The sequence below is a fragment of the Arabidopsis lyrata genome (assembly GCF_000004255.2).
Source record: "Arabidopsis lyrata subsp. lyrata unplaced genomic scaffold ARALYscaffold_6, whole genome shotgun sequence".
NCBI classification, from domain to species: Eukaryota; Viridiplantae; Streptophyta; class Magnoliopsida; order Brassicales; family Brassicaceae; genus Arabidopsis; species Arabidopsis lyrata.
The window spans coordinates 1,163,928-1,186,633 of NW_003302550.1; the positions used below are offsets into that span (position 1 = coordinate 1,163,928).

A 22,706-nucleotide genomic window follows, 5' to 3' on the forward strand; every position below is an offset into this window, starting at 1 on the left:
GATCAGTTAAGTTCTTTTGTCTAGCTATAAGTCAAAAATTCTTTGCCTTAAAAGGAATCGGAAAAATCCCTTCAAAGTATATTTCCTCTTTACTATAAGTATCCTTATCTTCCACACTACACACACCATCTTCTGTAACAATCGTATCATCAATTCTCTCTATTCACACCAACAAGAATTTAAATAGCTAGCGAATCCAAAAAAAAAAAAAAAGAAAAAAAAGAAATCATCTTTTTATCCTCGAGCATTTCGTCGCTCAAAAACTCCTTTTTCCCTTCAATGGTTAGGCACAATTGTCCCAATTTGCCCGAATCCCGCAATGAAGAACGCGATTGCTTGCGCGAAAAGGTATAGATAATAATGATTCTTCCCAAAAAACGCGTCATAACATCCCACAAATAACAGATACATTCCTACACCGAGTTCCAACACATGAATTCTGCCATAACACACAAAAAAGTACTATTAGAATTAGTTTGGTACGGGTTATCAGTAACCGAAATCAAGTTGAAAAAGGGAAGAAGTTTTTTACCTATCTCCGAATCTAAAACGAAGAACCTTCTTTGGAGTCTTGGTGGCCGATTTAGCCTTAACATCTCCCAGCTTCTCTGTAACAATCCACTCATTAACTCTTCCGCCTTCGAGTAAACCGATGAAGGTAGCTTTTGTTCTGTGAAGAGACATAACATTCTCGAACAGAATCCAAAACACCATAAGATGCAGTGACCTATAAAACACATGTAACCAACAATGAGAACCCGCATAAGACTTGAGCCGCAAGAAACTCTCGGAAATGTTCTTACCTTGGTGTCCCAACGGCGTTGAGGAGAGTAATGACTGAAGGAATATAAACCGCTCCCCATTTCGGAACAGAAACTTCCGGTACAAGAACTGTAGCGGGTAAGATCACACAGTAGAAGATGAAGGTAACAATGTGTGCCACTAGCTTTCTAACCACGAAGAAGCTATATATCACATGAACTTTCTTCCACAAAGTCACGTTCTGCCAAAAAAAAAACAGAGAGAAAACAATACCGGTTTAATTTGGTTATGTTATTATATCTTAAAGACTTTCTAATTCGTCTAGAGAGATTGAAGGAAACCTTATTGGTCATGATTTCGAATGCCATTTTCCTGAAAAGATTAGCTGGACCACATGACCACCTGTGCTGTTGATACCTATAAGCCTTGAATGTACTTGGCAACTCGTTTTTAACCTATAGTTGACATAATTATTTACATGTCAACCCTTAAGTGACACTACAAACATATTTTATGAAAAAATATTTATACCTTTAACGAACCAAGGTACAAGAATTTCCAGCCCTTGAGACTAGCTCTCACGGCCAAATCCATATCTTCCACGGTCGTTCGATCTTTCCAACCACCAGCTTCGTTTAGTGCCGATATTCTCCATATTCCCGCAGTTCCTAAAATTTATCGTACCAAAACACATTCACGACTTATGAATAAAACGGTTCCAAAAAAATGTTCTAAGTTAGAAAAAGTACCGTTGAATCCGAAGAAAGCGTAAGTAGAAGAACCAACTTCTTGTTCGACCGTAAAATGATAATCCAAAGACATTTCTTGCATCCTTGTCATCAAACATTCATCCGAATTTACTGCAAAAAGTTGAGTAAAATAGTGGAATTCAATTATTTTGTGTAGCAAAACAATAAATGTGGTGGTATTAATGAAAGACATCGATAAACAAGTTGGTGAAATTGGAAATCAATTATGAAATCATAGACAGCTAGCTCAACAACAAACCCAATTAGATTTCAACAGCTCGTTAGATTTTGTCACATGATGATCTCTTTATTTTGTAAGTTTCTCTAAAAGCATAATTAAAAAAAAAAAAATTGAAGTGTCAATTGGTCGTATCAGTGATCTGAATTAAATAATAAAAACAAAATTTTTACATAAGACATAAAAATAAAAAAAGTGAGTGGTGAGAGTGAGAGTGACAGAGACTAGAGTTAGAGAAGGGAGTAGCTGGGTCCCACGTTGTTGCACATGGAGGGAGATGGATGGTGTTGGCTAAGTACACGTGGCGGATCTAGTGAAAATGACAAATCTACCCATAATATTTTTACTAAATGACAAAACATTACCCCTATGACCCTACACTTCCCAATATGTTCTCTGCACTCCATTAATGCTCCACTAATCTCTTCACTAATTTTGATCAAAATATATTCCTAAATTTCTTCTTGTTTAACTTTGGTATTTAGTTACGATGAAATTTTTGGAAAAACAATTTAATTTTGGTCTAGAAAAGTTAAGTGGAATGTGGTTATTAATATATATATGGTGGATAAATACTTAGTAAAATACTAAATACGTGACAGCTTTTTGGGTACCAGAAGTTATAGATACACGAGGTGGACAATTTTTATTGACAAATAATTTCTTTTCTTTTCATTTGACTAAAATATGAGGAGAACATTACTATGTTGAAATGAGTGGAAAATCAATTTATAGGAAGAAAAAGCCAAAACACCAAAACCAAATTTTCACCAACTCTTGCAGACATACCAAATACAAATGACCAAAAAAGTAATAACTTTTATATCTGTTGATGTTTTCTTAGATTTTTCCAAATCTTTTTTATTATTTTTTTTCTTTTATTTCTATTAAATATTTGATTAGTTTAGAAGGGGATGACTAATATGCCTCCTAGATCCTTAAAAATTAATTTTCGTATACTAAACTAACAATTATTTTAATTTATAGTTGAAGAAAAAGTAGTTCCACAGTCTAAAGCTAGAACAAAATCGATACGTCAACATCAAGATTCGCTAGGTAGGTTACATTGGGACCTCACAATAAAACACCCACCGACACTTCTAGTTAATGTAACTAAAACTTTACTTTTTCTAAACATATTTTTTAATCAATACAAAAATTATATCATGTGTTAATATTATATGGTGTTTTCTAATACACGTTCATAGGTTATATAGTTTATCACTTACATCTAAATCTAATTATAGTATTAATTTAATTTGATGAAAAAAAAGTATTAATTTGACCCATCGTTATTTAGTCCTCCACTAAAGTCATAATTTCACAAGAAACAAAAAGGAAAAACATAGAATATAAGTATATCAACTTAAAACTAATGTGCGATCAGATGATTTAGTAATTAGTATTACTAAAAATCCAAATTATGAATAATTGCACTGATTTGTACATTTTTAAGTACTTAGCCTAAAAAGGAAGTAGTAATTGAGAGAAAACGAATATCATTGCACTGATTTGTCTAACTTTCTAACTAAGCAGTGATTACTGATTAGTGATTAGCATTTATCAATCATGACACCACAATTTTTAAAAAGGGCCAAAACGATCAAATCAAAACTATGAACCTTAAAAATAAAGAACCGTTAAAATAACGAGGTTAAAATATTCTTACCGAATTTCCAGCGAGCTTGAACAAGAGCAAGTTTTGGGTTATGGAGGAGATACGGTACGGTTCTCCAGAGAAAATCCGGTTCAGGTTGAAAATCGGCGTCGAAGATTGCGACGTAATCGCAGCTTTTGACATAACTCTTCTTCATTCCTTCTTTCAAAGCTCCAGCTTTGTATCCTTTTCTGTTATCTCTGATCTCATATTTGATGTTTACTCCTTTACTTGCCCATCTGCTACACTCCATCTCCACTAGATCCTGCCATGACAACAACAACAATAAGAATCTTTGTAATGAATTCGAGGTTTTCTAAAGAACCCATGTCGAAAAATCGGATCTTTGTTTGAGAAAATAGAACAAACATACTTTGATCGTTGGATCAGTGGAATCATCAAGAACTTGAATGACGATTCGATCAGAAGGCCAAGAGAGTCCACAAGCAGCTCCAATAGATAGTTGATAAACCTACATTAACAACAACATTTTAAACAATCAATAACAAAGATCGATAACAAAACAATTCAAGAAAGAAAAGAATTTTGATTCAATTTGGGACCTCTCGTTCGTTGAACATTGGGATTTGAACAAGAACCATAGGATAAACAGAGTTTCCAAGCTCGATGTCGTCTTTCATTGGTTCATATTTGAAACGTTTGTCTGGTTTTCGACCAAACAGCTTCACAAGAGAGATTACTATTCCCATGTAAACCCTTTCGACAAAGAGCATCACCGACATTGTTAAACATATGTAAACTCCGAGCCTAAGGACGGGAACAATCAATGGAGCTCGTATCTGATCCAAAACCATTGACATTTGCATTGTTATGTCGTCTCTGTATCCCATGAACGAGTCTGGAATCACCGACGTCGTCGAATCCCCTAGCTCCATTTCTTCTTACTCCGGCGAGAGAGAAAAAAACAGGGGACGGAAGTAAGAACCCTAGATCCGTATAAAGGATTTTCTTGTGAGACAAGCAATAGGGAACAATGTGAGATTCTTTAAAGAAGTCTCTTGTGGTGTAAGAAATCAAACCGAAGGACGAAACAGAAACAGAGAGACAGAGTTTTTCCCTTTTTTTTTCTCCTTACGGTGAAAATCTCTGTCTTCTCTGCCTGAAAAACTCAGATTGTCGGGAGAAAGGAGAATTCAATTTCTTTTTTTCTTTTTTTCTGTGTTTTTTTTTCTTTTTTTCTTTTTTTCTTGTATTTAAAGGATTTAGGTAAGAGAAGAAAGATAATGAAAGGTGGAGAAGGAGAAGATGATTTTTGGAAAGGAAGAAGAGAGAAGAGAGATCTAAAAACAGAAACAGAGAGAGAGGAGACACAGTGGTGTGTATGTGTGTGTGTGAGAAATCAAAGAGAGATCAATGTCTTTATATATAAAGGCCTCTGTCCTTTGTATATCGTTTTAGACTCTATTCAATTTTCCATTATTATTTTATTTTATTTTTCTAGAACGTATTATTATTATATAGAAATGAATTTATGCACCATGGCATCAACCATAAATTTGCTCTTTCTATATAACTACCAAACATTATTGAACGACACAAACATTAATGACGTCCAGGCGAAGATACAAAACAAATTGTTATTTTAAATTTCTGTATATTATTTTTTATGATAAAATAATGTTCTTTTTTTTTGTCATTGTTAAAAAAAAAAATGCTTCAATGTTCTCGAGGTGACGTAGATGTATAATATAATACAAATGTGTAAATGCCTAATTATAGTTTATAACAACTACTATGAATTATGTATAAGGTTAAAACTGAACATATTAGCCGTCTAGGCGTCCAAAACTATACGACCACGGACCATCTCAGTCAAAACAATTTGCTAGTCAGCGTTGATTTTGAATTTTTTTTTTTTTTTTAAGTTCAAGAAATCGATAATTAATCAGTTGTATATATGCCATAAGAATTGGGCCATTTTGTAAATGTCGTATCTGGAAATTTAATATAGAACTAACAATTAAAGGGGCAATAACATTACTTATAATATTCAAAACTAAATGAAGAAATTATGCATTATAGATGAGCATTATGTATATGATCAGTATCATATGACTTGCAGAACCGGTTAATTCCAAATGTAGAGTGATTCCGATGGTTGGTTCACTTCTCGAGGAAAATATATCGTCTCATATTGTTGTCCTCATCTATTGACAAGATAGCGAACATCTCTGAGGATAATAGAATGATCGAATCCTTAGTACAAGAAATGGATATCATGCAGTGGTCCATATATAGAGTAACATAGAGTTACAATTTTGTGAAATCAGTAAATTGATATATGTTTTCAGCATTGAGTTATATGCCACTATATTTATTACATTATTTACCATCTAGTGATATTACTTAAAAGTTAAAACCAAATATAAACAAATATGGTCTCCCCTCTAATTAACTCTGGTGGAAATATGTTATGTAATACAAGTATATTAATTCGAGCAATCTTGTCCAAAAAAAAAAAAAAATCGACCAATCAAAATAGAACAAAAATCGACCAGTCAAAATAAAAAATGAATATTCTTTTTTTTTTTGGACAAGACATCAAAACAACGCACATTTGTTTGATGCTTATTTTTGCCATGATGCTCATGCTTCAAATACCACCGACGGTCCAATTTGTTATATTCTAATTAAGTGCGATAAATAAAAAAGTTTTTTGTTTGTTTAAAGTCAAATTTTAAAGTATACAAAAAGTCAATTCTTTCATAAACTTCAAAGCACACGTTTCGGCTTCGTCCATCAATCATTTTTACTTCGTAATCTTCGTAATATATTCAAAATCGGATTTTAAAGGAAATAATGTTATTTAAAAAGTAAATGGATCTCGATCATTTTTAAAACGGTGATAAAATGAGACACATAGCTGGAAAATAAGGACTGCTAAACGGCTGAAGTTGACTGTTAGAACGTATATATATATATACATACGGTCATTCGTTTTGGGTTAAATTAAAGGATCCGTAAACATTTCGTTGCTTCTCTTGGTTTGATGTAAATTGTTTTTGTCTAAAAGTAAGTATTTGAAAGTAAATATTTAGATTTCTCGTTTTTCTTAAGTATATAATTTTTAGAATGTCTATAGTAAGTGTTTCTAAAATTAATTTTGAATATTTTTATATGACTGACTTTTAACTTAATTTTATGTATTGAAAGTTAGTTAAAGTAATTAACTAATTTTTCGGATACTTTAGCCATCACTCACATTACAACACCATAACAAACATTTCAGTTTGCAAACTTCATACGGAATGATTCATTTTCTGTCGGTTCAGTTCCAAAATATCTAATTGAAATTTTAAATATTTTGGAATCTTTTAAAATTTAGTTTTTTTTTTCATACTTGTGATATTTCCTGTTTTAATCAGTTATTAAGTCAGTAAGTTGACAAATTAAAGTCTGTATTTAGTTGGCATGTCATGTGAGAACACATATCGAGACAATTATCCAACATAATAGACAAGATTTGTTGATCTTCTAAACAAACGTGAGTTATATATATACGAGTTTTTAAACTCATAGCATATATTAAAAACAGATACCAAATTACCACTCTTCGCCAACTTTGTTAGTTTCAAACTTTCAGTTTAATATTTCCATTCTTTAACAGAAAATAAAATTTATATTAGTCATTGCCTTTTGGATTTCTTTGAATGTGAAACAAGTATGTATGATGACACATGAGTTTGTACCTATATATTATCATGGTAACTTAAAGAGTAATAAAAATTGTATGCAGAAGTACAATAATGAAAAATGAAATATTGATAAATTAATAAAAATAAATAATTGGAGAAAATATAATATCACTACATATGTTGCATGCAGCCAGCAAAGTAACATGCAGTGCCATGCAAGAAAACATAATGTATAAGGACCAAATACCACATGGGTTCTTACAGTTCGACTTTGCTTATTTCACTCACATTTGTCACTATTCTTTTCTTGCTTCGTCATTTACAATAATTCTGAATCTGCAGTTTTGTTTTCCTTTCTTTATTAAACCGATCATTAGATGAAATGGAACACTCAAAAATGAAAAGAATAAATAAAGACAGCCAGACAGGAGTACCCACGGACAAAGGCAACAAGTCGCAACATGGACTTTTAACTCTTTATTTATTTACTTACCAAAAAAAAATAACTCTTTATTTACTAATTGGAGCAGACGAGCAGTTTAGCTTTGGGCATACTAATAAACAACAACAAAGAAAACAAAAGATATATGAAGATATGATAAGATATAAAGAAAATAACAAAGTCGTGGTTACATTTTTTTAGTCACCATGTCCGATTAAAACATATGAAATTTGTCGAAAAAAGTTTAGAAATGTCTTTTTTAATGAACGTACCAAAGTCATAAGTATGTTATAGGCCTTCTAATCCCTACCACAGGAACAAAGTTGTATTTACAAATAGAATAATTCATTTGCAAAAGAAAAAGTCTATTCAAATATTAGTCTTCAGAAAAAGGAAAAAAATGGGTATCTTTGTTACTTTAGCTATGATAAATATGAAAAATATTCAAAGAATCAATCAAGTTTTGTAGAAAACATAATTCAGGAACTAACTGGTGGGATCCAATGTCCATATACATATCATATAGAATTGATATCCTATCTACTTTGGCACTGAAACTCTCCTTGTCTCTCTCAATTTTTTTTTTTTAGGTGTTATTTCAATCTTTATTTGTCGGCATATATATACACACACATACATTTTGTGCATATATGATAAATTACGTATCTGTCGAATTTTTAGAAATCATTTTTTAAAGGGGTTGTTGAAACCTCTTTAATTAAATGTTTAACAATTCTACACTAAGTATATGAAGTTCGATCATCTGATTCTGATCATACAATATTGTATAGGGTCATTTTGAAAAATACTCTGTTTTTGAGTTATACTTTGAAAAATACACCTTTTTCCTATTTTTAATGAAAACTACAATCTTTTATATATAAATTTAAATTTAGAGCTATCTTTTTAATAAATCAAAGCTAAATTCGAAATTTAGAGAAAAAAAATTCAAAATAGTATTAATACGAATTATATATATATTTAACACAAAGATGGTTTATTAATTTTATATATTAAAATTTAACAAGATAATATCTAAAAATATTATAAAATCTTTCACTAAATATTTTTCATGTTATATAAAGTAAATTAATCTCCAACACTCTAAGCACATTTTTCAACTTAACATATCACAAAACTTTGCTTCAATTCAATGATTCTCTTTGATTTTTTTTTTTGTAAAATAAACTATTTTATATGTTTTCAATAATAATGAATCATAAAAATCTGTATCATAACAATAACATATGACTTCACAAAAATCATGACTTAATATCGGTAGAATTTTGTTATTCATTATTGTTTAAAAAATAATTTATGATAGTAAATTTTCGGAATTGTTAGTTATATAAAATTTTTGTAAAAATTAATTTTAATTATTATCAATAAATTGATGTTCTATTTAAAATATAGATATTTTGATTAATTGTTATTAAGTTTAAGTAAATTTTAGTAACTTTACATATTTAAAAATAGTTTTTAAAAGAAATTAAAGAAAATGTATTTTTCAAAAGTGTAAACAAAAAAGGGTATTTTTCCAAATTTACTCTATTGTATATCTTATGGATCACAAACATTTAGGAAATTCTAGTGTTCCATTTTGATTCGGCGTGATATACACAATTACATATATATATATATATATATATTATACACTATAAATTTAAATTAACGGTTCATTAGAACCAAACTTATTCATTTGTCCCAAGTCACAACAGAATTGTTCACAAAAAGTATTCCAATTGCAATAGAAATTAAGGATGGATCCAAATGGGCAAAACATTGTATATATACAGTCATTAATTCATTGTACAGTTACGGATTATAAGAAATACCCAACTTTCGACACAAGTAATACGCTAAAGTCACTAATTGTTTATGTATTTCAGATTTGGTAAAGAGAACATATTTGATCGGCTACTAAGTGTGCAAAGATACTTGCCGTCCATACTGAAATTTTGAAGAAAAAATAACTCTATTCAACCTCGAAGGATGAAATCACCATAAAAGACATAAGCTCAATTATATTTTAATTTATGTGTTTGCACTACACTATTATCTGAAAATTTCGAGAAGTTATCATTGGATGTGGTTAAGTTCTATGCGAACCACCAAGTTGATGTGTACAATTTGGCTCGAGTAGCGAAGGCCGAAGGAGACACCACACCTTAGTCTTCAAGACCAAGTCTTCATCACTCTATTTCTCACCTACTTCCATGTTTCATTACTAATTTTGCTTTTATATTTATATATGTGTAATGGGAAAGTTCCTAGGTCAAGAGTCTTTATTTTAATTTTAATATTAACTTTAAGTTGGATTATCATATATTAATTACTTTTGCCGCTTTTTTGACAAAACTATAGCCATCTTTGACAAAACTATAGCCATCTTTGACATTATACTATAAGTCTACAACCGATTTTTTCATGTTTCTACGACCAAAATAGACATAAGCTAAACATTCGTTATTATATTGTTTCGTATCTAGTTGGTATGTTTTAGCCACGTTAAGGAGAGGGACTATTAACAAATACTATACTAATATTTTAATAAAATAAAAATAAATATGTTTATTAAAGAATTTCTCTATATATATATATATATATATATATTTTAAAATTTCTCTATAGTTAATATAAACATTGTAACTGGACTATAGTTTCGAACGTACAAGTTAGTCGACGAGATTAATTTGAAACGATAGATTAAAGCTCACCGGCAAGCAACATGGCACGTGGGAAGCTAAACTTGTTATCAAAGTTATTCCTCAACATTTTGCACTGAACAATTTTGTTTGTGAAAAAAAAAAGAGGCAAAAGGGTATATTCTCATTTCACATTTGTTTCCACAATCTACTTTTAAATTATTATAGAGTTGTCTTTTTTTTTTCTTAAAATAGAAATGATCAGTTCATAATGTAACGAAATCCTGCATTTTATAAGAATCTTAAGATCATTCCCACAAGTAATGAATAATAGTTACTTTAATCGTGGGTACTAAAATTTTAACTTCTGCTTATCAGCTTTGTGGAATAGTGGTTAGTGGAATCGAAATTGCGTTTAAAGCAGTTCTACTAGTTGGGCCATACTTTGGCATTATTGGGCTCACGAATAATGGGCTTAAGGCCTCATTAGAAAAAGGCGACGCCATTGAATGAGTCTACGGTGAAGAGAAAGGAGCTGACGTTGGCGCCGTCGTATAGTGGCGGAGGCGCGATGAAGCTCGGAGTTTTTGTGTACAGATTATACAGAGTGTTAACCTACGGTGTCTCCCCGTTAATTAACCTACACATACGGTGGCGCAGACTCCGGGGACTAGAGCCTTGCCGCCGTTGGCCAGAGCGGTTCGGTCATCCCTCCGCCGTAAGACCGCCGGGTTCACTCGTCTGGTTTCACGCCGTCTCTTTAGGTTACATAACCTCCATGATCTTCAAATAAGGTTTTTTTTTGGTTTGGTTTGTTTGTTTATTTTTGAGTGTCTCTCAGGTGAAGGAATGGCTGCTATTCCGGTGATCAGACACTGCAATGAAAGGAGGCCAGATTTGACTATCCTTATGACGACGACGACAGTATCTGCTTTGTATGATGACACATTGAAGAAAATTAAATTGAAAGTATTTAAAGTTTTTGTCTTTTGTAATTTGGTTTCTTTCAATCTTTTGGTTGCAGTGAAGTAATAAAGGATCAACTTCCTGTTGGTGTATTACATCAGGTATGTTTTGATTTGGATAATGATATTATTATCTGTGAAGTTTTATAAATGTGCTAAAGTTTCAAAATTTGGCTAGTTTGCACCACTGGATACACCGGTGGCTATCGACAGATTCCTTGGCCATTGGAAACCGAATGCGATTATCATAATGGAGAATGAACTCTGGCCTAATCTCATCATGGCTGCTTCAGGACTTCTAGTAATTTTTTGACCCTTCTTGTTGTTTATATTGATCTATCACTTGTGCAAAGATAATAAAACTCTTTGAATTGCGTTTCTGTGAATCATTTTTTTTTAGATTCCGTTGGCAATGTTGAACGCTCGGATGTCTACTAAATCCTTTAAACGGTGGTCTAGTCCGCTCTTACTACCGCTGGTATCGTTGTTGCTATCCAAATTCTCATTGATAGCACCTCTGGTATGTAAGCTAACTTCAGCGAGTCTTTTTTTATCTTATCTGGTTGTATTAACTGTTTGTGCCTCAAATGCGACAGAGCACCCTGCAGGGTATACATTTCCAGCTGCTGCATGCGCCACCCTTTGTCATAAATTATTCTGGTGACTTAAAATACGGTATAGTAGTCCTCTTATGCCTTCAAGATATTCATATCTTGGATATTATGTGCAGCCCATTATGTTCTCCTTCTTAGTTTCGTTTTGTTTTTTCAGTTACTGAATTGCTCATTCTGTTAAGGCGATATAAAGATCCATGTGTTGTCTGCTTTTTTCTTCCAGTGGTAAACAAGTTCAATGCATCTAGTGGAACATCTGAAAGTATAAGAGATCTAAAAGTAGAACTCTCAGAAATGAAAGTCTGGATTGCATCTTCTTTACATAGAGGCGAAGAAGAAGGTACTGTTTGTCCTAACTAAATATGGTTGTGACTCTGTTTTCTTTCATATCCTCTCTTAAGCAAGTGACTTGTAAGGAAGTAAGAGTTTGGAGCTGATTGACTTTTTATTTGGTATGCTTCTTCTGTTGTTCTATGCATTGCTTAAAACTGATGATCAAGTGTTGTGTGCAGTCATTTTAGGAGTTCACAACATGCTTCTCGAATCACATCCGGACTCTGTTGTCATAATTGTGCCTCGACATCCACATCATGGCCAACAGATTGCTCATGTATGGTATACCACACCTTCTGCTTATTTCATTTTATTGGCTTATTGAAGGTTGATCGTTTTGGTGAAATCGCATTTCATTGTCCTCAACTCCTTTTGTAGAAACTGCGGAAAGATGGCCAAAGTGTTGCTCTAAGGTCTCAAAACGAAAAGCTTACATCAAGGAAGACGAATATATATGTGGTGGATACACTAGGTTTGGGTTTCGCTATTTTAAGTTTATCTTCTTAATGCTAGTCCCTTTCTTCAAGAACCCAATCTATGTCTTCTTGTTTTCTTCAGGTGAACTAAGAGAATTGTACAGTGTAGCTCCAATAGCCGTCATTGGAGGCTCTTTCATCCCAGGATTAACTGGTCACAACTTGTCTGAAGCAGCTGCTGCTGGCTGTGCCGTTATTACAGGTTCTCTCAATGATAAGATGAGATGCTTGTATAGTATGCCTCTTTCTCTCTTTTATCTCAACCATCATGTAATCTTTTTTTAGGTTGTCATGTTGGGCATTTCTCTCACATGGTGAAGGCGATGCAGCAGTCGAATCCCTTATCGGTGACACAGGTCTCGACAAAACTAGAGCTCAAAGAAGCTGTAGACTTGCTCCTGAGTAACCCTGAGATCTTGGAAACACAGCAGAGAGCTTCTAAAGAAGTTTATGAATCTCTATCAAGCTGCATTATCACTAACATCTGGAATCTTCTCAATCTTCATATCTTTAGAGGGAAATGATATGTTAGTGTGGCTAGTTATTTATCCAAATAAATCCAGTTTCAGTTAATTGTTGTGCTATACACAATGCAGTTCATAAATAAAAATTTGTATAATGCCAAATGGAGAAATAAATCAAGCACCATATAACACCGTAGTGGGTAGACTCGATACAACGTACAAACTGTAGAGGGGCCTATTGAGCTATTCTCTCAAACTTCATCCTGCTTAATTGTTCGATTTTCGGTTCAAAATTGGTTTGGTTCGAAACATTGCCTCCAAGGCTACAAGCCTACAAGTTTGTAAAAATGTGTTTACTAATTACTACCGTTCCTATACGTTTGGAGGCCACAAACAATTTTTACACAAATAAACATGGTAAGTCTTCTTGAAATTCAAACAAAAAATTTAAAATCCATTGCAATTTAAATCAAACATTAATACAATTAAATTAATAAATTCATAATTTTTAATATAAAATGTAGTGGAACGATTTTTTGAAAAAGATTTGATATACTAAAAAAAAATTAATGCTTTATATTTTTACTACACATAAAAATCAAAATGTTGAAAGTGTTGAGCAAGCAGTTTCATCAAATCATCATTAAAAGCGAACAAAATTTTATGTTTTGTTTATAACTTTTAATTTATTCAATTTACCAACAAAGCACCCGTGGCCTAATGGATAAGGCGTTTGACTTCTAATCAAACGATTGTGGGTTCGAGTCCCACCGGGTGTGTCCTTTTTCCTTTTTTGTTTTTGTTTTTCTTTTCTGTTTGGATCCGTTTTTTTTCAGATTTTTGTTTTTCTTAAAACACCTACACGTCCGAACTTTTCGAACCATATACACTGAAAATCTAAAGATGCACAAAATAGTAGAAGCCAGTTCTTGTAAAGGAGGAATTTTTGTCTATTATACAGCTCAACTCCCACATTACTTCACCAAGTATGGCTTCATCTCCAAAATGAGTCACACTAACTATTGATTACATAGCAGTAAGGATTTAGTGTGCTGCCTTGTTCGTTTTTGGTCCTACTCTTGCGCCGAGCATGTTTCTCCATTTGTCCTTGAGATCAGCTGGTGTACGTGTTTCGTGGAACACCTTCTCTCCCATTTCCAGAATTTTCCTCCATGGCATGTTCTTCTTTGCATCTGCTGCAAACTTCTCCACCCCCACCTGAACCAACCAGCACATATATCAACAAAAATTCTTATCCAATTCATGAAGAAAGTACAGCTATACCTTTAGCATCTCTTCTTCTTTGTACGTCCAAAGTAGCCTCCTTCTCTGATCCTTCATAAAGAAAGAAATGTCCCTGCAAATCCATGAGGTAACTTTCTAAATTTAATGTGGAAATGAACTCTTGATGTTCCAGTGAATGAAGAAAAAGTAACAACCTCACTGTCTTTGACTTAGCCGCAACATTGGTTGTTGCCTGCTGGTTCTTCATTTTCCCTGACGGGGAGGTTACTTGAGCCGATGAAGTTATCTGCTCAGTTACATCTTCTCCATTTCTTTCATTACTTGAACCCTTTGATGAGATTTCACTATCAATAGTGTTCAGTTCTATCCGTCTTCTTCTTCTTCGCACCTCACTCTGTTGGACATGGTCGTGTTCTTTTGCTGAAAACGATTCTTGCATAGACAAAAACGAAGAAACATCTCCCTTTTTCCCTGCACCTGTATTCAGGATTCTTGTACTTTGATCTTTAGCTGTTTCATCATCCTTGTCATCATCTTCAGCGTCTTGAAAGTTTTCTGTAGCTACCCTCTCTTCGTCCTCTGATGCTCCAACTTCGTCGATCACTTTATCAGTACCAACTTTCCCTTTATCCTCTCCTGGTTGATCAATTTCCTCAATTAATAGCATGTTCTCACCTCTTGAATTATCACCTTTGTTTGTACTCTGCTCTTGGTTTCCAATTGCATCACCAGACAAGGTAGTATCCCCATTCCTGCTTTTCATCTCTTTATCTAGATACTTGAAGACCGCCTTCTCTGCCTCAACAGTCTTTTCTCTCAATGTTTTGGATTTCAGAGCAACTATCTTGAGCCAGCAATAAGGACAAAATGGATTTGCAACATCCTCGCTACTACTACTACCCAACTCAGCATACAAACACTCCCCGTGAAACGAAAGAAGACAGTCAACCCCGCAACAACGGGATACCCGCTCGTCTGAAACTTCACATACAATACAAGCATCTAAGTCCAGCAGCGGCTCTACCGATCCTCCTCTATCAGTAGTCACACTGGTCCCAAGACAATGACGCTTCTTATGTGGCACATCTCTTTCATCAAAAGTATCAGGAACAATCTCAACATCCGTATCATATTGTGTGTTGCTGATCACTCCAGAGCAAAAGTTTTCATTAGCTTCATCATCCTGTGAGAGGAAATAATGAAAATTACTCACAAATACATCAACCTAACAGTTTCTAATTCGCGAGTTCCAAATTCAAAATTCAACCTCCACAATCACACAAATACAATCCAAAACTAGCTTTGATTATAACATACGAGTCAAAATCAAAACCAAAATCAGGAAATTATAAGCTCTAATTTTCCGATAATCAAACAGAGACGACGGGAAGAAATAGGGTTACCGGAAGCGGAGCGAGGGATGGATTAGAAGGATCGAGAGATTTGCGCGAAGACCTAACCAGAATCGATTTGGTTCTCATCTTCATCTTCTACAGTTTCTCTCAATCATCAGTCTCGAGTTCAACAATGGGGACGTTATGAACAGTGAAGAGTGTCTTCTCAATTTGAAGCGAGAAGCGTACTGAGGAAGATGGACGAATAAACCCAAAAAAAAAAAAAAAGAAGAGTTTTTATGTGATAAATTTAGCAAATATAGAAGTTAAGTCACCTTTTAATTAATTATATTTACACAGACAAACCATATTTTTATGTATATCAGAAAATCAAAAGTATATTTTAATTTTTTTTATTTGTGAATTTTTTAAATATTTATTAACAAAAATTACAATAGTGTAATCATTATATAAATCTTAATTAATCAAAATAAAAGTCTTACATTCTTAAATGATTATTTTTAGTTGGCTTTAATTCTTGAAATTTAATCACACATATTTTGACGCGTAAAACACACACATGTAGTATATATACTATGTTGGATGATATGCATCACATAAATACTATAATGAGATTAAAAATAACAAATATATATTTAATTGTTTAAATCATGAAACTAGTTAGATATAGGGAAAAAAACCAGAGTTTAGTTGATATAGTAAATCTGATCTACGTGATTTGTAAGAAGTGAAATTAAAAGATGTTGATATGTAGCTGTAATATTGTTTGTCCTTGTTTAGACTGAGGTTGGGTAAGACATTTATTTTTTGAGTTGTTTATGTATCTGTATCTAAATATATATTTAGACATAATAAATGGAACTTTTTACACAAATTATAAAATTTAAATATTTGATGTGTTATAATCTAATCAATCAGTTTATATTTATAATTTATATTTTATTTTATTTAAAATTCATATGGATTTTTTTTTCTTTTATATGTATCGTTCCAATTTATCAAATGCCCCGAAGGCTGCAAAGATTCATATAGTTATTCTACAAAATCTGTCAGCATACTAGTAAATACCTTCCTAACGTTCTTCATTACCATTTTAATTCCACAATTCTCCAACGAATAAACTAAATTTCGGTAACTAAATTTGTAAATATTGGTGACTTTGTTAGTAATAACTAATAAACTTGCAATGTATAAATGGGTTAGTCTTATGGAGCATGTGTTTACCTTTTTTGTTACTAAATATGTCTGGTGAAATTTCTACACACAATAAATTTGCATAGCAAAAAATTAAAATTTTGTACAATGTATGTTATAAATATGGTCTTAAATTAGTGTCTGACTTTAACGGCGGGATTTAATTACTAAGTATTTACAAATTGAAACTAATAGAGAGAAAGAGGCACTGTACCTTCACTGTTATATTCATCTTTAGCCTTCTTCAAAATATTATTTTGACCTTTTCAGTTCTAGCCTTATTTAATGATGGTGTAAGAAATCTTACTATCCCATTTATCTATGTGAGGGTCGTAATTAGTTTAATGTTCCTTCCGCTCTTTAATAAGTGATGTTTTAGAGCATGTGCAGTGCAGAGATACTTTGAAAGTCTCTCAAATATATTATTCTAATACATATGATTTAATTTAGTTATTTATTTTAATTTTAAATAATAATAAAAATTGAAAACCAATTATATGCTGACAAGTGTAAAAGTAGTCTCTCAAAGAGTTCTCAAATGTTCTCAGATGAGAATCGATTCTCGTTTCTCTCTCCCACTTTTTATTACTTTTTAATTTTTTATTGGTGAGAACCCATGTGAGAACTGTGCACTGCACATGCTCTTAAGCTTTTAATTTTGTTCTTAAATAGATAATGTTTTCAGTTTTCGATACAAAATTAATTACTTTTTAATTGGTTTTGACTATTTATATTCTTTAGATTGTTTTCTTATTGGTTGATTAGATAATAAATGATGCTTTAGTTTATAAATAAACAAAAATTAAATGATTTTTTAATCGATGTGCATTCTCTTTAAACATCACTTATAAAAGAACGGAGGGAGTACAACAAAACCCATTAAACAAAAAAAAAAAGTAAAAGTGTAATTCACATTAAGCAATTTTATAATAAATTCAATTGTTATATAAGTTCTTACTTCTTTTTTTGTCATCATAAAGTTTAGCTCCTCCAAGAAGGGGGGGACCTTTTTCTTGATTACCGATCTTAGTAACTGATGGATCTATATGTCTAACATATACTACTAGATGAAATTAATCATCTTTTTAATTTTTAGTTGTTTTTGTCGTACATATAAAATTTAAACTAATGAAAATTATTTGTGGAAAGTCTCGATTCTCAAAGAACAATAACAAATGAATTTAGTTGTTAGCTGTACTAGAATCTCCTCAATATTTGAATTTTTTAATTCTGTCTAGATCTCTCTCTCTTTTTTTCTAATGCATGCATGAGATTTCTGTTAAAAGTTTTTATTCGGATATTATATAATTTCGTTGACAGTATTAACATTAACAATACTCCTTTTTACTTATTATTATTCTTGTTATTGTTGTCAAAAGGCTTTTCATTTTTTTTTACAATTTTTTAAAAAAGCTTTTAATTTAATTTATTCTGTGGAATCATTTATTATGAACCCAATTAATTGCCTTCTGGTACTTAACATTATCTACTATATGGAAAAGTTAACAACCCTAAAGTTTCATCACTCTATTCTAATAAAGATGTATATGAAATTATGAATAGAAATTACATTATATGTTTTCATATGTGAATGTATAAATACACAGAAAGTTGAAAGGGTTAGTGGCGATCATCTCATAAAATTAACGAGTAATTAATTAGGACAAAACGAATAAGTAAGAAAAAAAAAATGGAGCACAAATCGGTCTTAATTATTTCTCATTTAACCCACACAAGGAAACCCCATATATCCGCGTAAGAACACGAAAACATATAGAAACACGTTATTTTTGGTCCATATCAAAGACTTTTTACGTAGGCTCTTAGCTAAAATTGTGAAATTTAAATAATATATATATATATATATATATATATATATATATATATATATATATATATATTTCTTAAGAGAGTATGAAATGTTGTTATCAAACGGATCCTTTGCAATGAATGCAATCATCGAAGAAACCCACTAAAATTTCTTAAAAAAATAAAAAAAAATCAGACACTATGAAAATTGTGATGTCTCATCTCTTTCAAGTGTTTAGGCTTAAAAGCTTCTCTTTTTTCTTATACACTGTCGTTAGTTTTAAATCTCATTACTTATCATCAATCAGTTCAAACCCTATCTACTTTTAACATAGAAAAAGATTCCTTTCCTTCCCTCTCTATCCTTCTCTCTCTATCTCTTACACTATTTACACATCAACAATTTGTTAAGTAGCAATTGAATATGAGAGAGAGAGGGAGGGAGAGAGATTGTGTGTAGAACTGCAAGTTAATAAAAGAATGTGGGGGTAAAGAGTACACAGTAGATGAGGACAATGAGACTTAGTTTTCAAACTTCTTCTTTGCTTTGGCTTTTATTGGTCATATCAGACTCTTTATGTATAGATAATCTACTTAGCTCTCTGTGTTGATTCCTAGCTTTCAAAGGTAGCTTATGGCCTCACCCTATACACACTCTATACAGGTTACTGCTCATATACATTGGTATGGACTTGCCACTAGTGCCAAACCTTTTGCACATTAATTTTCACATATATATAAGTAGATTTAGAGATGTCAAAAAAAAAATATATAAGTAGATTTAGATGGTGTATATATAAGACAAAACAATAACTGAAAATCTTAGGACCAAGAATGAAGGCATAACCAAAGAAGGGGGGAACCACATTGTCAGTTTTATTGGAGTTTTTGGGGACCATTAATTTCGTTTCACTCTTTCTCTTTCACTTATTTAAGCTTAACTTTGACAAACACGTACCCCCCACCTATATTACTACACCAAATTACAAAATATTTATATATAAATCTCATCAATTTTCTTTTCAACTACATTTATGTTTCCATGTCTATAAAATTCAGTCAATTAAGACGGTGGTTTAAATGTTAAAGCCCACAAGTAGATTTATGTAAATGTTAAAAAGTTCCAAGTTTAGAAATTCCGTCAAGTATAATTAATCCATACAGATTTTGATTTACCATTTATTGGCTTTACACTAGATTTCAAAAGGAATATTTGGCGCATTCACACGGCTCATGATTGTTTGTTTTTTAAATAAAAATATGAATCCTCAAACTTTGTAACAAAATCAATTTTATTTAAATCTAAAATATGCACATGGCCTCCGGTCCAATATTTTTAATATCGTCTTGGTTGGTTGTCTTGGTAATTCACATCATCTTGCAAACTTTGTAACAATATAGATTATTACATTTTGTATGTTTATCCAAAAAAAAATCCAAAGTATAGCGCAACGATAATCTTGACATAAACAAGTAGATTGTGTCATGATAGTACATTTAATTTCTTATAAATCTTAACACAAAATTTTTTTTTCCAGAAAATAAATAAAATATTCCAAGTTTGACCCTTGGATACAACAAAATATATCAACCTATATTAATGTTAGAAAGATGGTGGATGATGATTGATGATGTGCAAATGAGACAAAATTATATCACACTTTCCTTTTCAATCTTTAAATTCCAAAACAAAAGGTACTGTTGGGTTGCTCCCTTATTAGGTGAAAAAACCTCACACAACACAGACAATTTCACTCTGTCTCTATCACTACCTCTATATATCTCCCTCTAGATACATATCCCTATTTATATATGTATTGTTTCGAACACTGCGTGCTCTCACACTTTGTTGCACCTCCAAAAGACAAAGCATATAGAAGAAGAAACTTCTTGTCACGCCTCTCTTACCCCTTCCCTTGTGGTCCAATAAAACCCTAATTTTCTTTTCTTTCTTTTATCCATTATATTAGATCCTATATCTTTCTTCCTTTTAGACCATCTCTCATGTCTTCTTATATGTATTAAGATATTCATAAGAACAACAAAAGAAAGAAAGGAGATGGAGTGGTCAACGAATAGCAACGTAGAAAACGTGAGAGTTGCTTTCATGCCACCGCCATGGCCGGAGTCTAGTTCCTTTAACTCGCTCCACAGCTTCAACTTTGATCCTTACGCAGGTATATTCACACATCATCGTACCAAATCTACATATGTAGACGCTTTTTTTTTTTTTTTACAGTTACATGTGTTAAGTGCCGGTTTAATTCCATATTTGACGAATCCATGAACTTTAAAAACCTAGTAATCCCACTTGCAAAAAATCTCAAGTAGTGTTTTTTCCGTGAATGATGAAAAGAATTACAAATATTGCATTCCTAAAACGTTACTTTTCTGATGAGAAGCTAAGATTTTTTTCATCTTCAATCTAGAATATCTATAAATTAAGTTTCTTACTTTTCTTGGGATCCTACAAAAAAATATCTTGGGATCCATCCAAATGCAAAAAGTTAAAACGTCACTTTTGAAAAGTTGAGATTCGTTTATGGTATAGTTCACTCTAAGAAAATGGTTTACTTACCGAAGGATTTTTTTTTTTGTATAATTATTATTGTTGTGTGCATCTATTTTTTTAAAAAATATTTCCTTAATGTTTTACAGCAGGAAATTCATACACGCCTGGCGATACGCAAACCGGACCGGTTATCTCTGTACCGGAATCAGAAAAGATCATGAATGCGTACCGATTTCCGAACAACAACAACAACGAGATGATAAAGAAGAAGAGACTAACGAGTGGACAATTAGCTTCACTTGAACGGAGTTTTCAAGAAGATATCAAATTAGATTCAGACAGGAAGGTGAAGCTGTCGCAAGAGCTCGGTCTGCAGCCACGTCAGATAGCGGTTTGGTTCCAAAACCGCCGTGCACGGTGGAAGGCGAAGCAGCTCGAGCAGTTGTACGACTCGCTTAGACAAGAGTACGACGTCGTTTTCAGGGAGAAACAAATGTTACACGAAGAGGTCTGTGTGATCTTATTATATATATATCCTTTCTTGTTTTATCCCTTAAGTCTTGATTCTATCAGATTGCCCCCTTACAAAATTGGATTGTTGGTGCAGGTGAAGAAGCTGAGAGCTATACTAAGAGACCAGGGATTGATCAAGAAGCAAATCTCGGCCGGGACCATCAAAGTTTCCGGTGAGGAAGACACCACGGAGGTTTCATCGGTGGTAGTAGCTCATCCAAGAACAGAGAATCTGAACACAAATCAAATCACCGGAGGAAATCAAGTTTACGGTCAATACAACAATCCGATGCTGGTTGCTTCTTCTGGCTGGCTGTCTTACCCGTGATAGATGTTGCTGATCCCAGAGAGAGGGAAAGAGAAGGAGAAAGAGAGAGAGAGAGAGAGTGTGTGTGTCAAATAGAGCTTTAGACTAGGACTTTAAGTAGTGTTAGACTAAGACAGCTTTCTCTCATTGTACGATCTTAAGACATAAAATGGTACGTTCTTGGATGCGAGATTGAATCTGAAATTTGTTGAGTCTGTTAGTTTGTTGAAAAACTATACTATGAACACTCACAACCGGCGAATGTCCGAAACAAAACTAGCTGTAAACTGAACAAAAAGGAAGAGGGTAAAAGAGATTTTTACAAAAGTAGACACTGATGCTTAGCATTTTTCCGCTTCCCTTCACGGCTTCACCGAACTGGAGACCTCTTGACACAAAAAGTTCCCTAGGCTTTGTGTGTTCTGTGTTGCTTGGCTGCAACACATTCCTAATTAATTTCACTGCACATCAAATAGTGATATTATGGAATGAATATATGAAAGATTGCAAAGTCAAAGGACAACATGCAAGTGTTCATCAATAATTTAGACACCAGCTAAATGAAAATCGAACCATACTACTTTTATAGATTTGTGTCATCTAATGGTAAATAGCTAATCTTTATATGTACATGACTGTGTCCAGGTAAGCTTTGAAGAAGGCTTTATTAATTAGTTGTTATAAAGAATTTTACAATTCGAGTTAGACATCAAAAAACAATTTGGCCTTAGAGCGGTAGTACCGTAGTACGATCAAACGTACGTATTTCA

At 32.5% G+C, this 22,706-nt stretch overlaps 4 protein-coding genes and 1 non-coding gene across 9 annotated transcripts; 3 read left to right on the forward strand and 2 right to left on the reverse strand.

Annotated features, from left to right (window-relative positions):
- Nucleotides 1-38: 38 nt before the first annotated feature.
- On the reverse strand, nucleotides 39-4,745 carry LOC9307127 (glucomannan 4-beta-mannosyltransferase 9). Its single transcript, XM_021022561.1, has 9 exons — nucleotides 3,970-4,745; nucleotides 3,780-3,878; nucleotides 3,419-3,671; nucleotides 1,512-1,622; nucleotides 1,294-1,430; nucleotides 1,104-1,217; nucleotides 804-1,003; nucleotides 533-727; nucleotides 39-439 (listed from the first exon to the last, which is right to left on the reverse strand). Exons 1-9 carry the CDS (start codon nucleotides 4,300-4,302, stop codon nucleotides 277-279), a joined length of 1,605 nt encoding a protein of 534 aa, XP_020878220.1. The 5' UTR covers nucleotides 4,303-4,745; the 3' UTR covers nucleotides 39-276.
- A 5,883-nt stretch (nucleotides 4,746-10,628) lies between these two features.
- Nucleotides 10,629-13,175, forward strand: LOC9309181 (probable 3-deoxy-D-manno-octulosonic acid transferase, mitochondrial). Of its 2 annotated transcripts, none has more exons than XM_002871011.2 (11): nucleotides 10,629-10,913; nucleotides 10,991-11,084; nucleotides 11,174-11,216; nucleotides 11,293-11,415; nucleotides 11,515-11,634; nucleotides 11,711-11,789; nucleotides 11,952-12,068; nucleotides 12,241-12,338; nucleotides 12,440-12,533; nucleotides 12,620-12,739; nucleotides 12,823-13,175. In XM_002871011.2, the coding sequence occupies exons 1-11, from the start codon at nucleotides 10,721-10,723 to the stop codon at nucleotides 13,059-13,061; spliced, it is 1,320 nt and encodes a 439-aa protein (XP_002871057.1). In that variant the 5' UTR covers nucleotides 10,629-10,720; the 3' UTR covers nucleotides 13,062-13,175. The 2 variants fall into 2 exon arrangements, with proteins under 2 accessions (XP_002871057.1, XP_020878251.1); XM_021022592.1 differs by having other exon boundaries at nucleotides 10,644-10,913; nucleotides 11,886-12,068.
- Nucleotides 13,176-13,707: 532 nt separating this feature from the next.
- Nucleotides 13,708-13,780, forward strand: TRNAR-UCU. The gene has a single exon. It is a non-coding gene; the product is annotated as a tRNA-Arg (tRNA).
- Nucleotides 13,781-13,844: 64 nt separating this feature from the next.
- LOC9307128 lies at nucleotides 13,845-15,856 on the reverse strand. The gene is made up of 4 exons (XM_021022593.1): nucleotides 15,650-15,856; nucleotides 14,441-15,429; nucleotides 14,286-14,358; nucleotides 13,845-14,219 (listed from the first exon to the last, which is right to left on the reverse strand). The coding sequence occupies exons 1-4, from the start codon at nucleotides 15,731-15,733 to the stop codon at nucleotides 14,046-14,048; spliced, it is 1,320 nt and encodes a 439-aa protein (XP_020878252.1). The 5' UTR covers nucleotides 15,734-15,856; the 3' UTR covers nucleotides 13,845-14,045.
- Nucleotides 15,857-20,211: 4,355 nt separating this feature from the next.
- LOC9309182 (putative homeobox-leucine zipper protein ATHB-51) lies at nucleotides 20,212-22,172 on the forward strand. 4 transcript variants are annotated; one of them, XM_021022596.1, is made up of 3 exons: nucleotides 20,214-20,781; nucleotides 21,266-21,624; nucleotides 21,724-22,172. In XM_021022596.1, the coding sequence occupies exons 1-3, from the start codon at nucleotides 20,664-20,666 to the stop codon at nucleotides 21,955-21,957; spliced, it is 711 nt and encodes a 236-aa protein (XP_020878255.1). In that variant the 5' UTR covers nucleotides 20,214-20,663; the 3' UTR covers nucleotides 21,958-22,172. The 4 variants fall into 4 exon arrangements, with proteins under 4 accessions (XP_020878254.1, XP_020878253.1, XP_020878255.1 ...); XM_002871012.2 differs by having other exon boundaries at nucleotides 20,215-20,781; nucleotides 21,263-21,624; XM_021022595.1 differs by having other exon boundaries at nucleotides 20,212-20,781; nucleotides 21,266-22,172.
- The last annotated feature ends 534 nt before the right edge of the window (nucleotides 22,173-22,706 follow it).

What these genes read in the sequence shown, in the direction of transcription:
- LOC9307127 (XM_021022561.1), bottom strand. Translation starts at nt 4,302, where the DNA reads ATGGAGCTAGGGGATTCGACGACGTCGGTGATTCCAGACTCGTTCATG. An exon ending in CAATGTTCAACGAACGAGAG is followed by an intron (nt 3,879 to 3,969) that starts GTCCCAAATTGA and finishes TTGTTAATGTAG; the next exon opens with GTTTATCAACTATCTATTGG. An exon ending in TCAAGCTCGCTGGAAATTCG is followed by an intron (nt 1,623 to 3,418) that starts GTAAGAATATTT and finishes AACTTTTTGCAG; the next exon opens with TAAATTCGGATGAATGTTTG.
- LOC9309181 (XM_021022592.1), top strand. Translation starts at nt 10,721, where the DNA reads ATGAAGCTCGGAGTTTTTGTGTACAGATTATACAGAGTGTTAACCTAC. An exon ending in TGGCTGCTTCAGGACTTCTA is followed by an intron (nt 11,416 to 11,514) that starts GTAATTTTTTGA and finishes ATTTTTTTTTAG; the next exon opens with ATTCCGTTGGCAATGTTGAA. An exon ending in TTCTGGTGACTTAAAATACG is followed by an intron (nt 11,790 to 11,885) that starts GTATAGTAGTCC and finishes TTGTTTTTTCAG; the next exon opens with TTACTGAATTGCTCATTCTG.
- LOC9307128 (XM_021022593.1), bottom strand. Translation starts at nt 15,733, where the DNA reads ATGAAGATGAGAACCAAATCGATTCTGGTTAGGTCTTCGCGCAAATCT. An exon ending in CATCCCTCGCTCCGCTTCCG is followed by an intron (nt 15,430 to 15,649) that starts GTAACCCTATTT and finishes TTCCTCTCACAG; the next exon opens with GATGATGAAGCTAATGAAAA. An exon ending in AAGAAGAAGAGATGCTAAAG is followed by an intron (nt 14,220 to 14,285) that starts GTATAGCTGTAC and finishes TGGTTGGTTCAG; the next exon opens with GTGGGGGTGGAGAAGTTTGC.
- LOC9309182 (XM_021022594.1), top strand. Translation starts at nt 20,664, where the DNA reads ATGGAGTGGTCAACGAATAGCAACGTAGAAAACGTGAGAGTTGCTTTC. An exon ending in CAACTTTGATCCTTACGCAG is followed by an intron (nt 20,782 to 21,262) that starts GTATATTCACAC and finishes AATGTTTTACAG; the next exon opens with CAGGAAATTCATACACGCCT.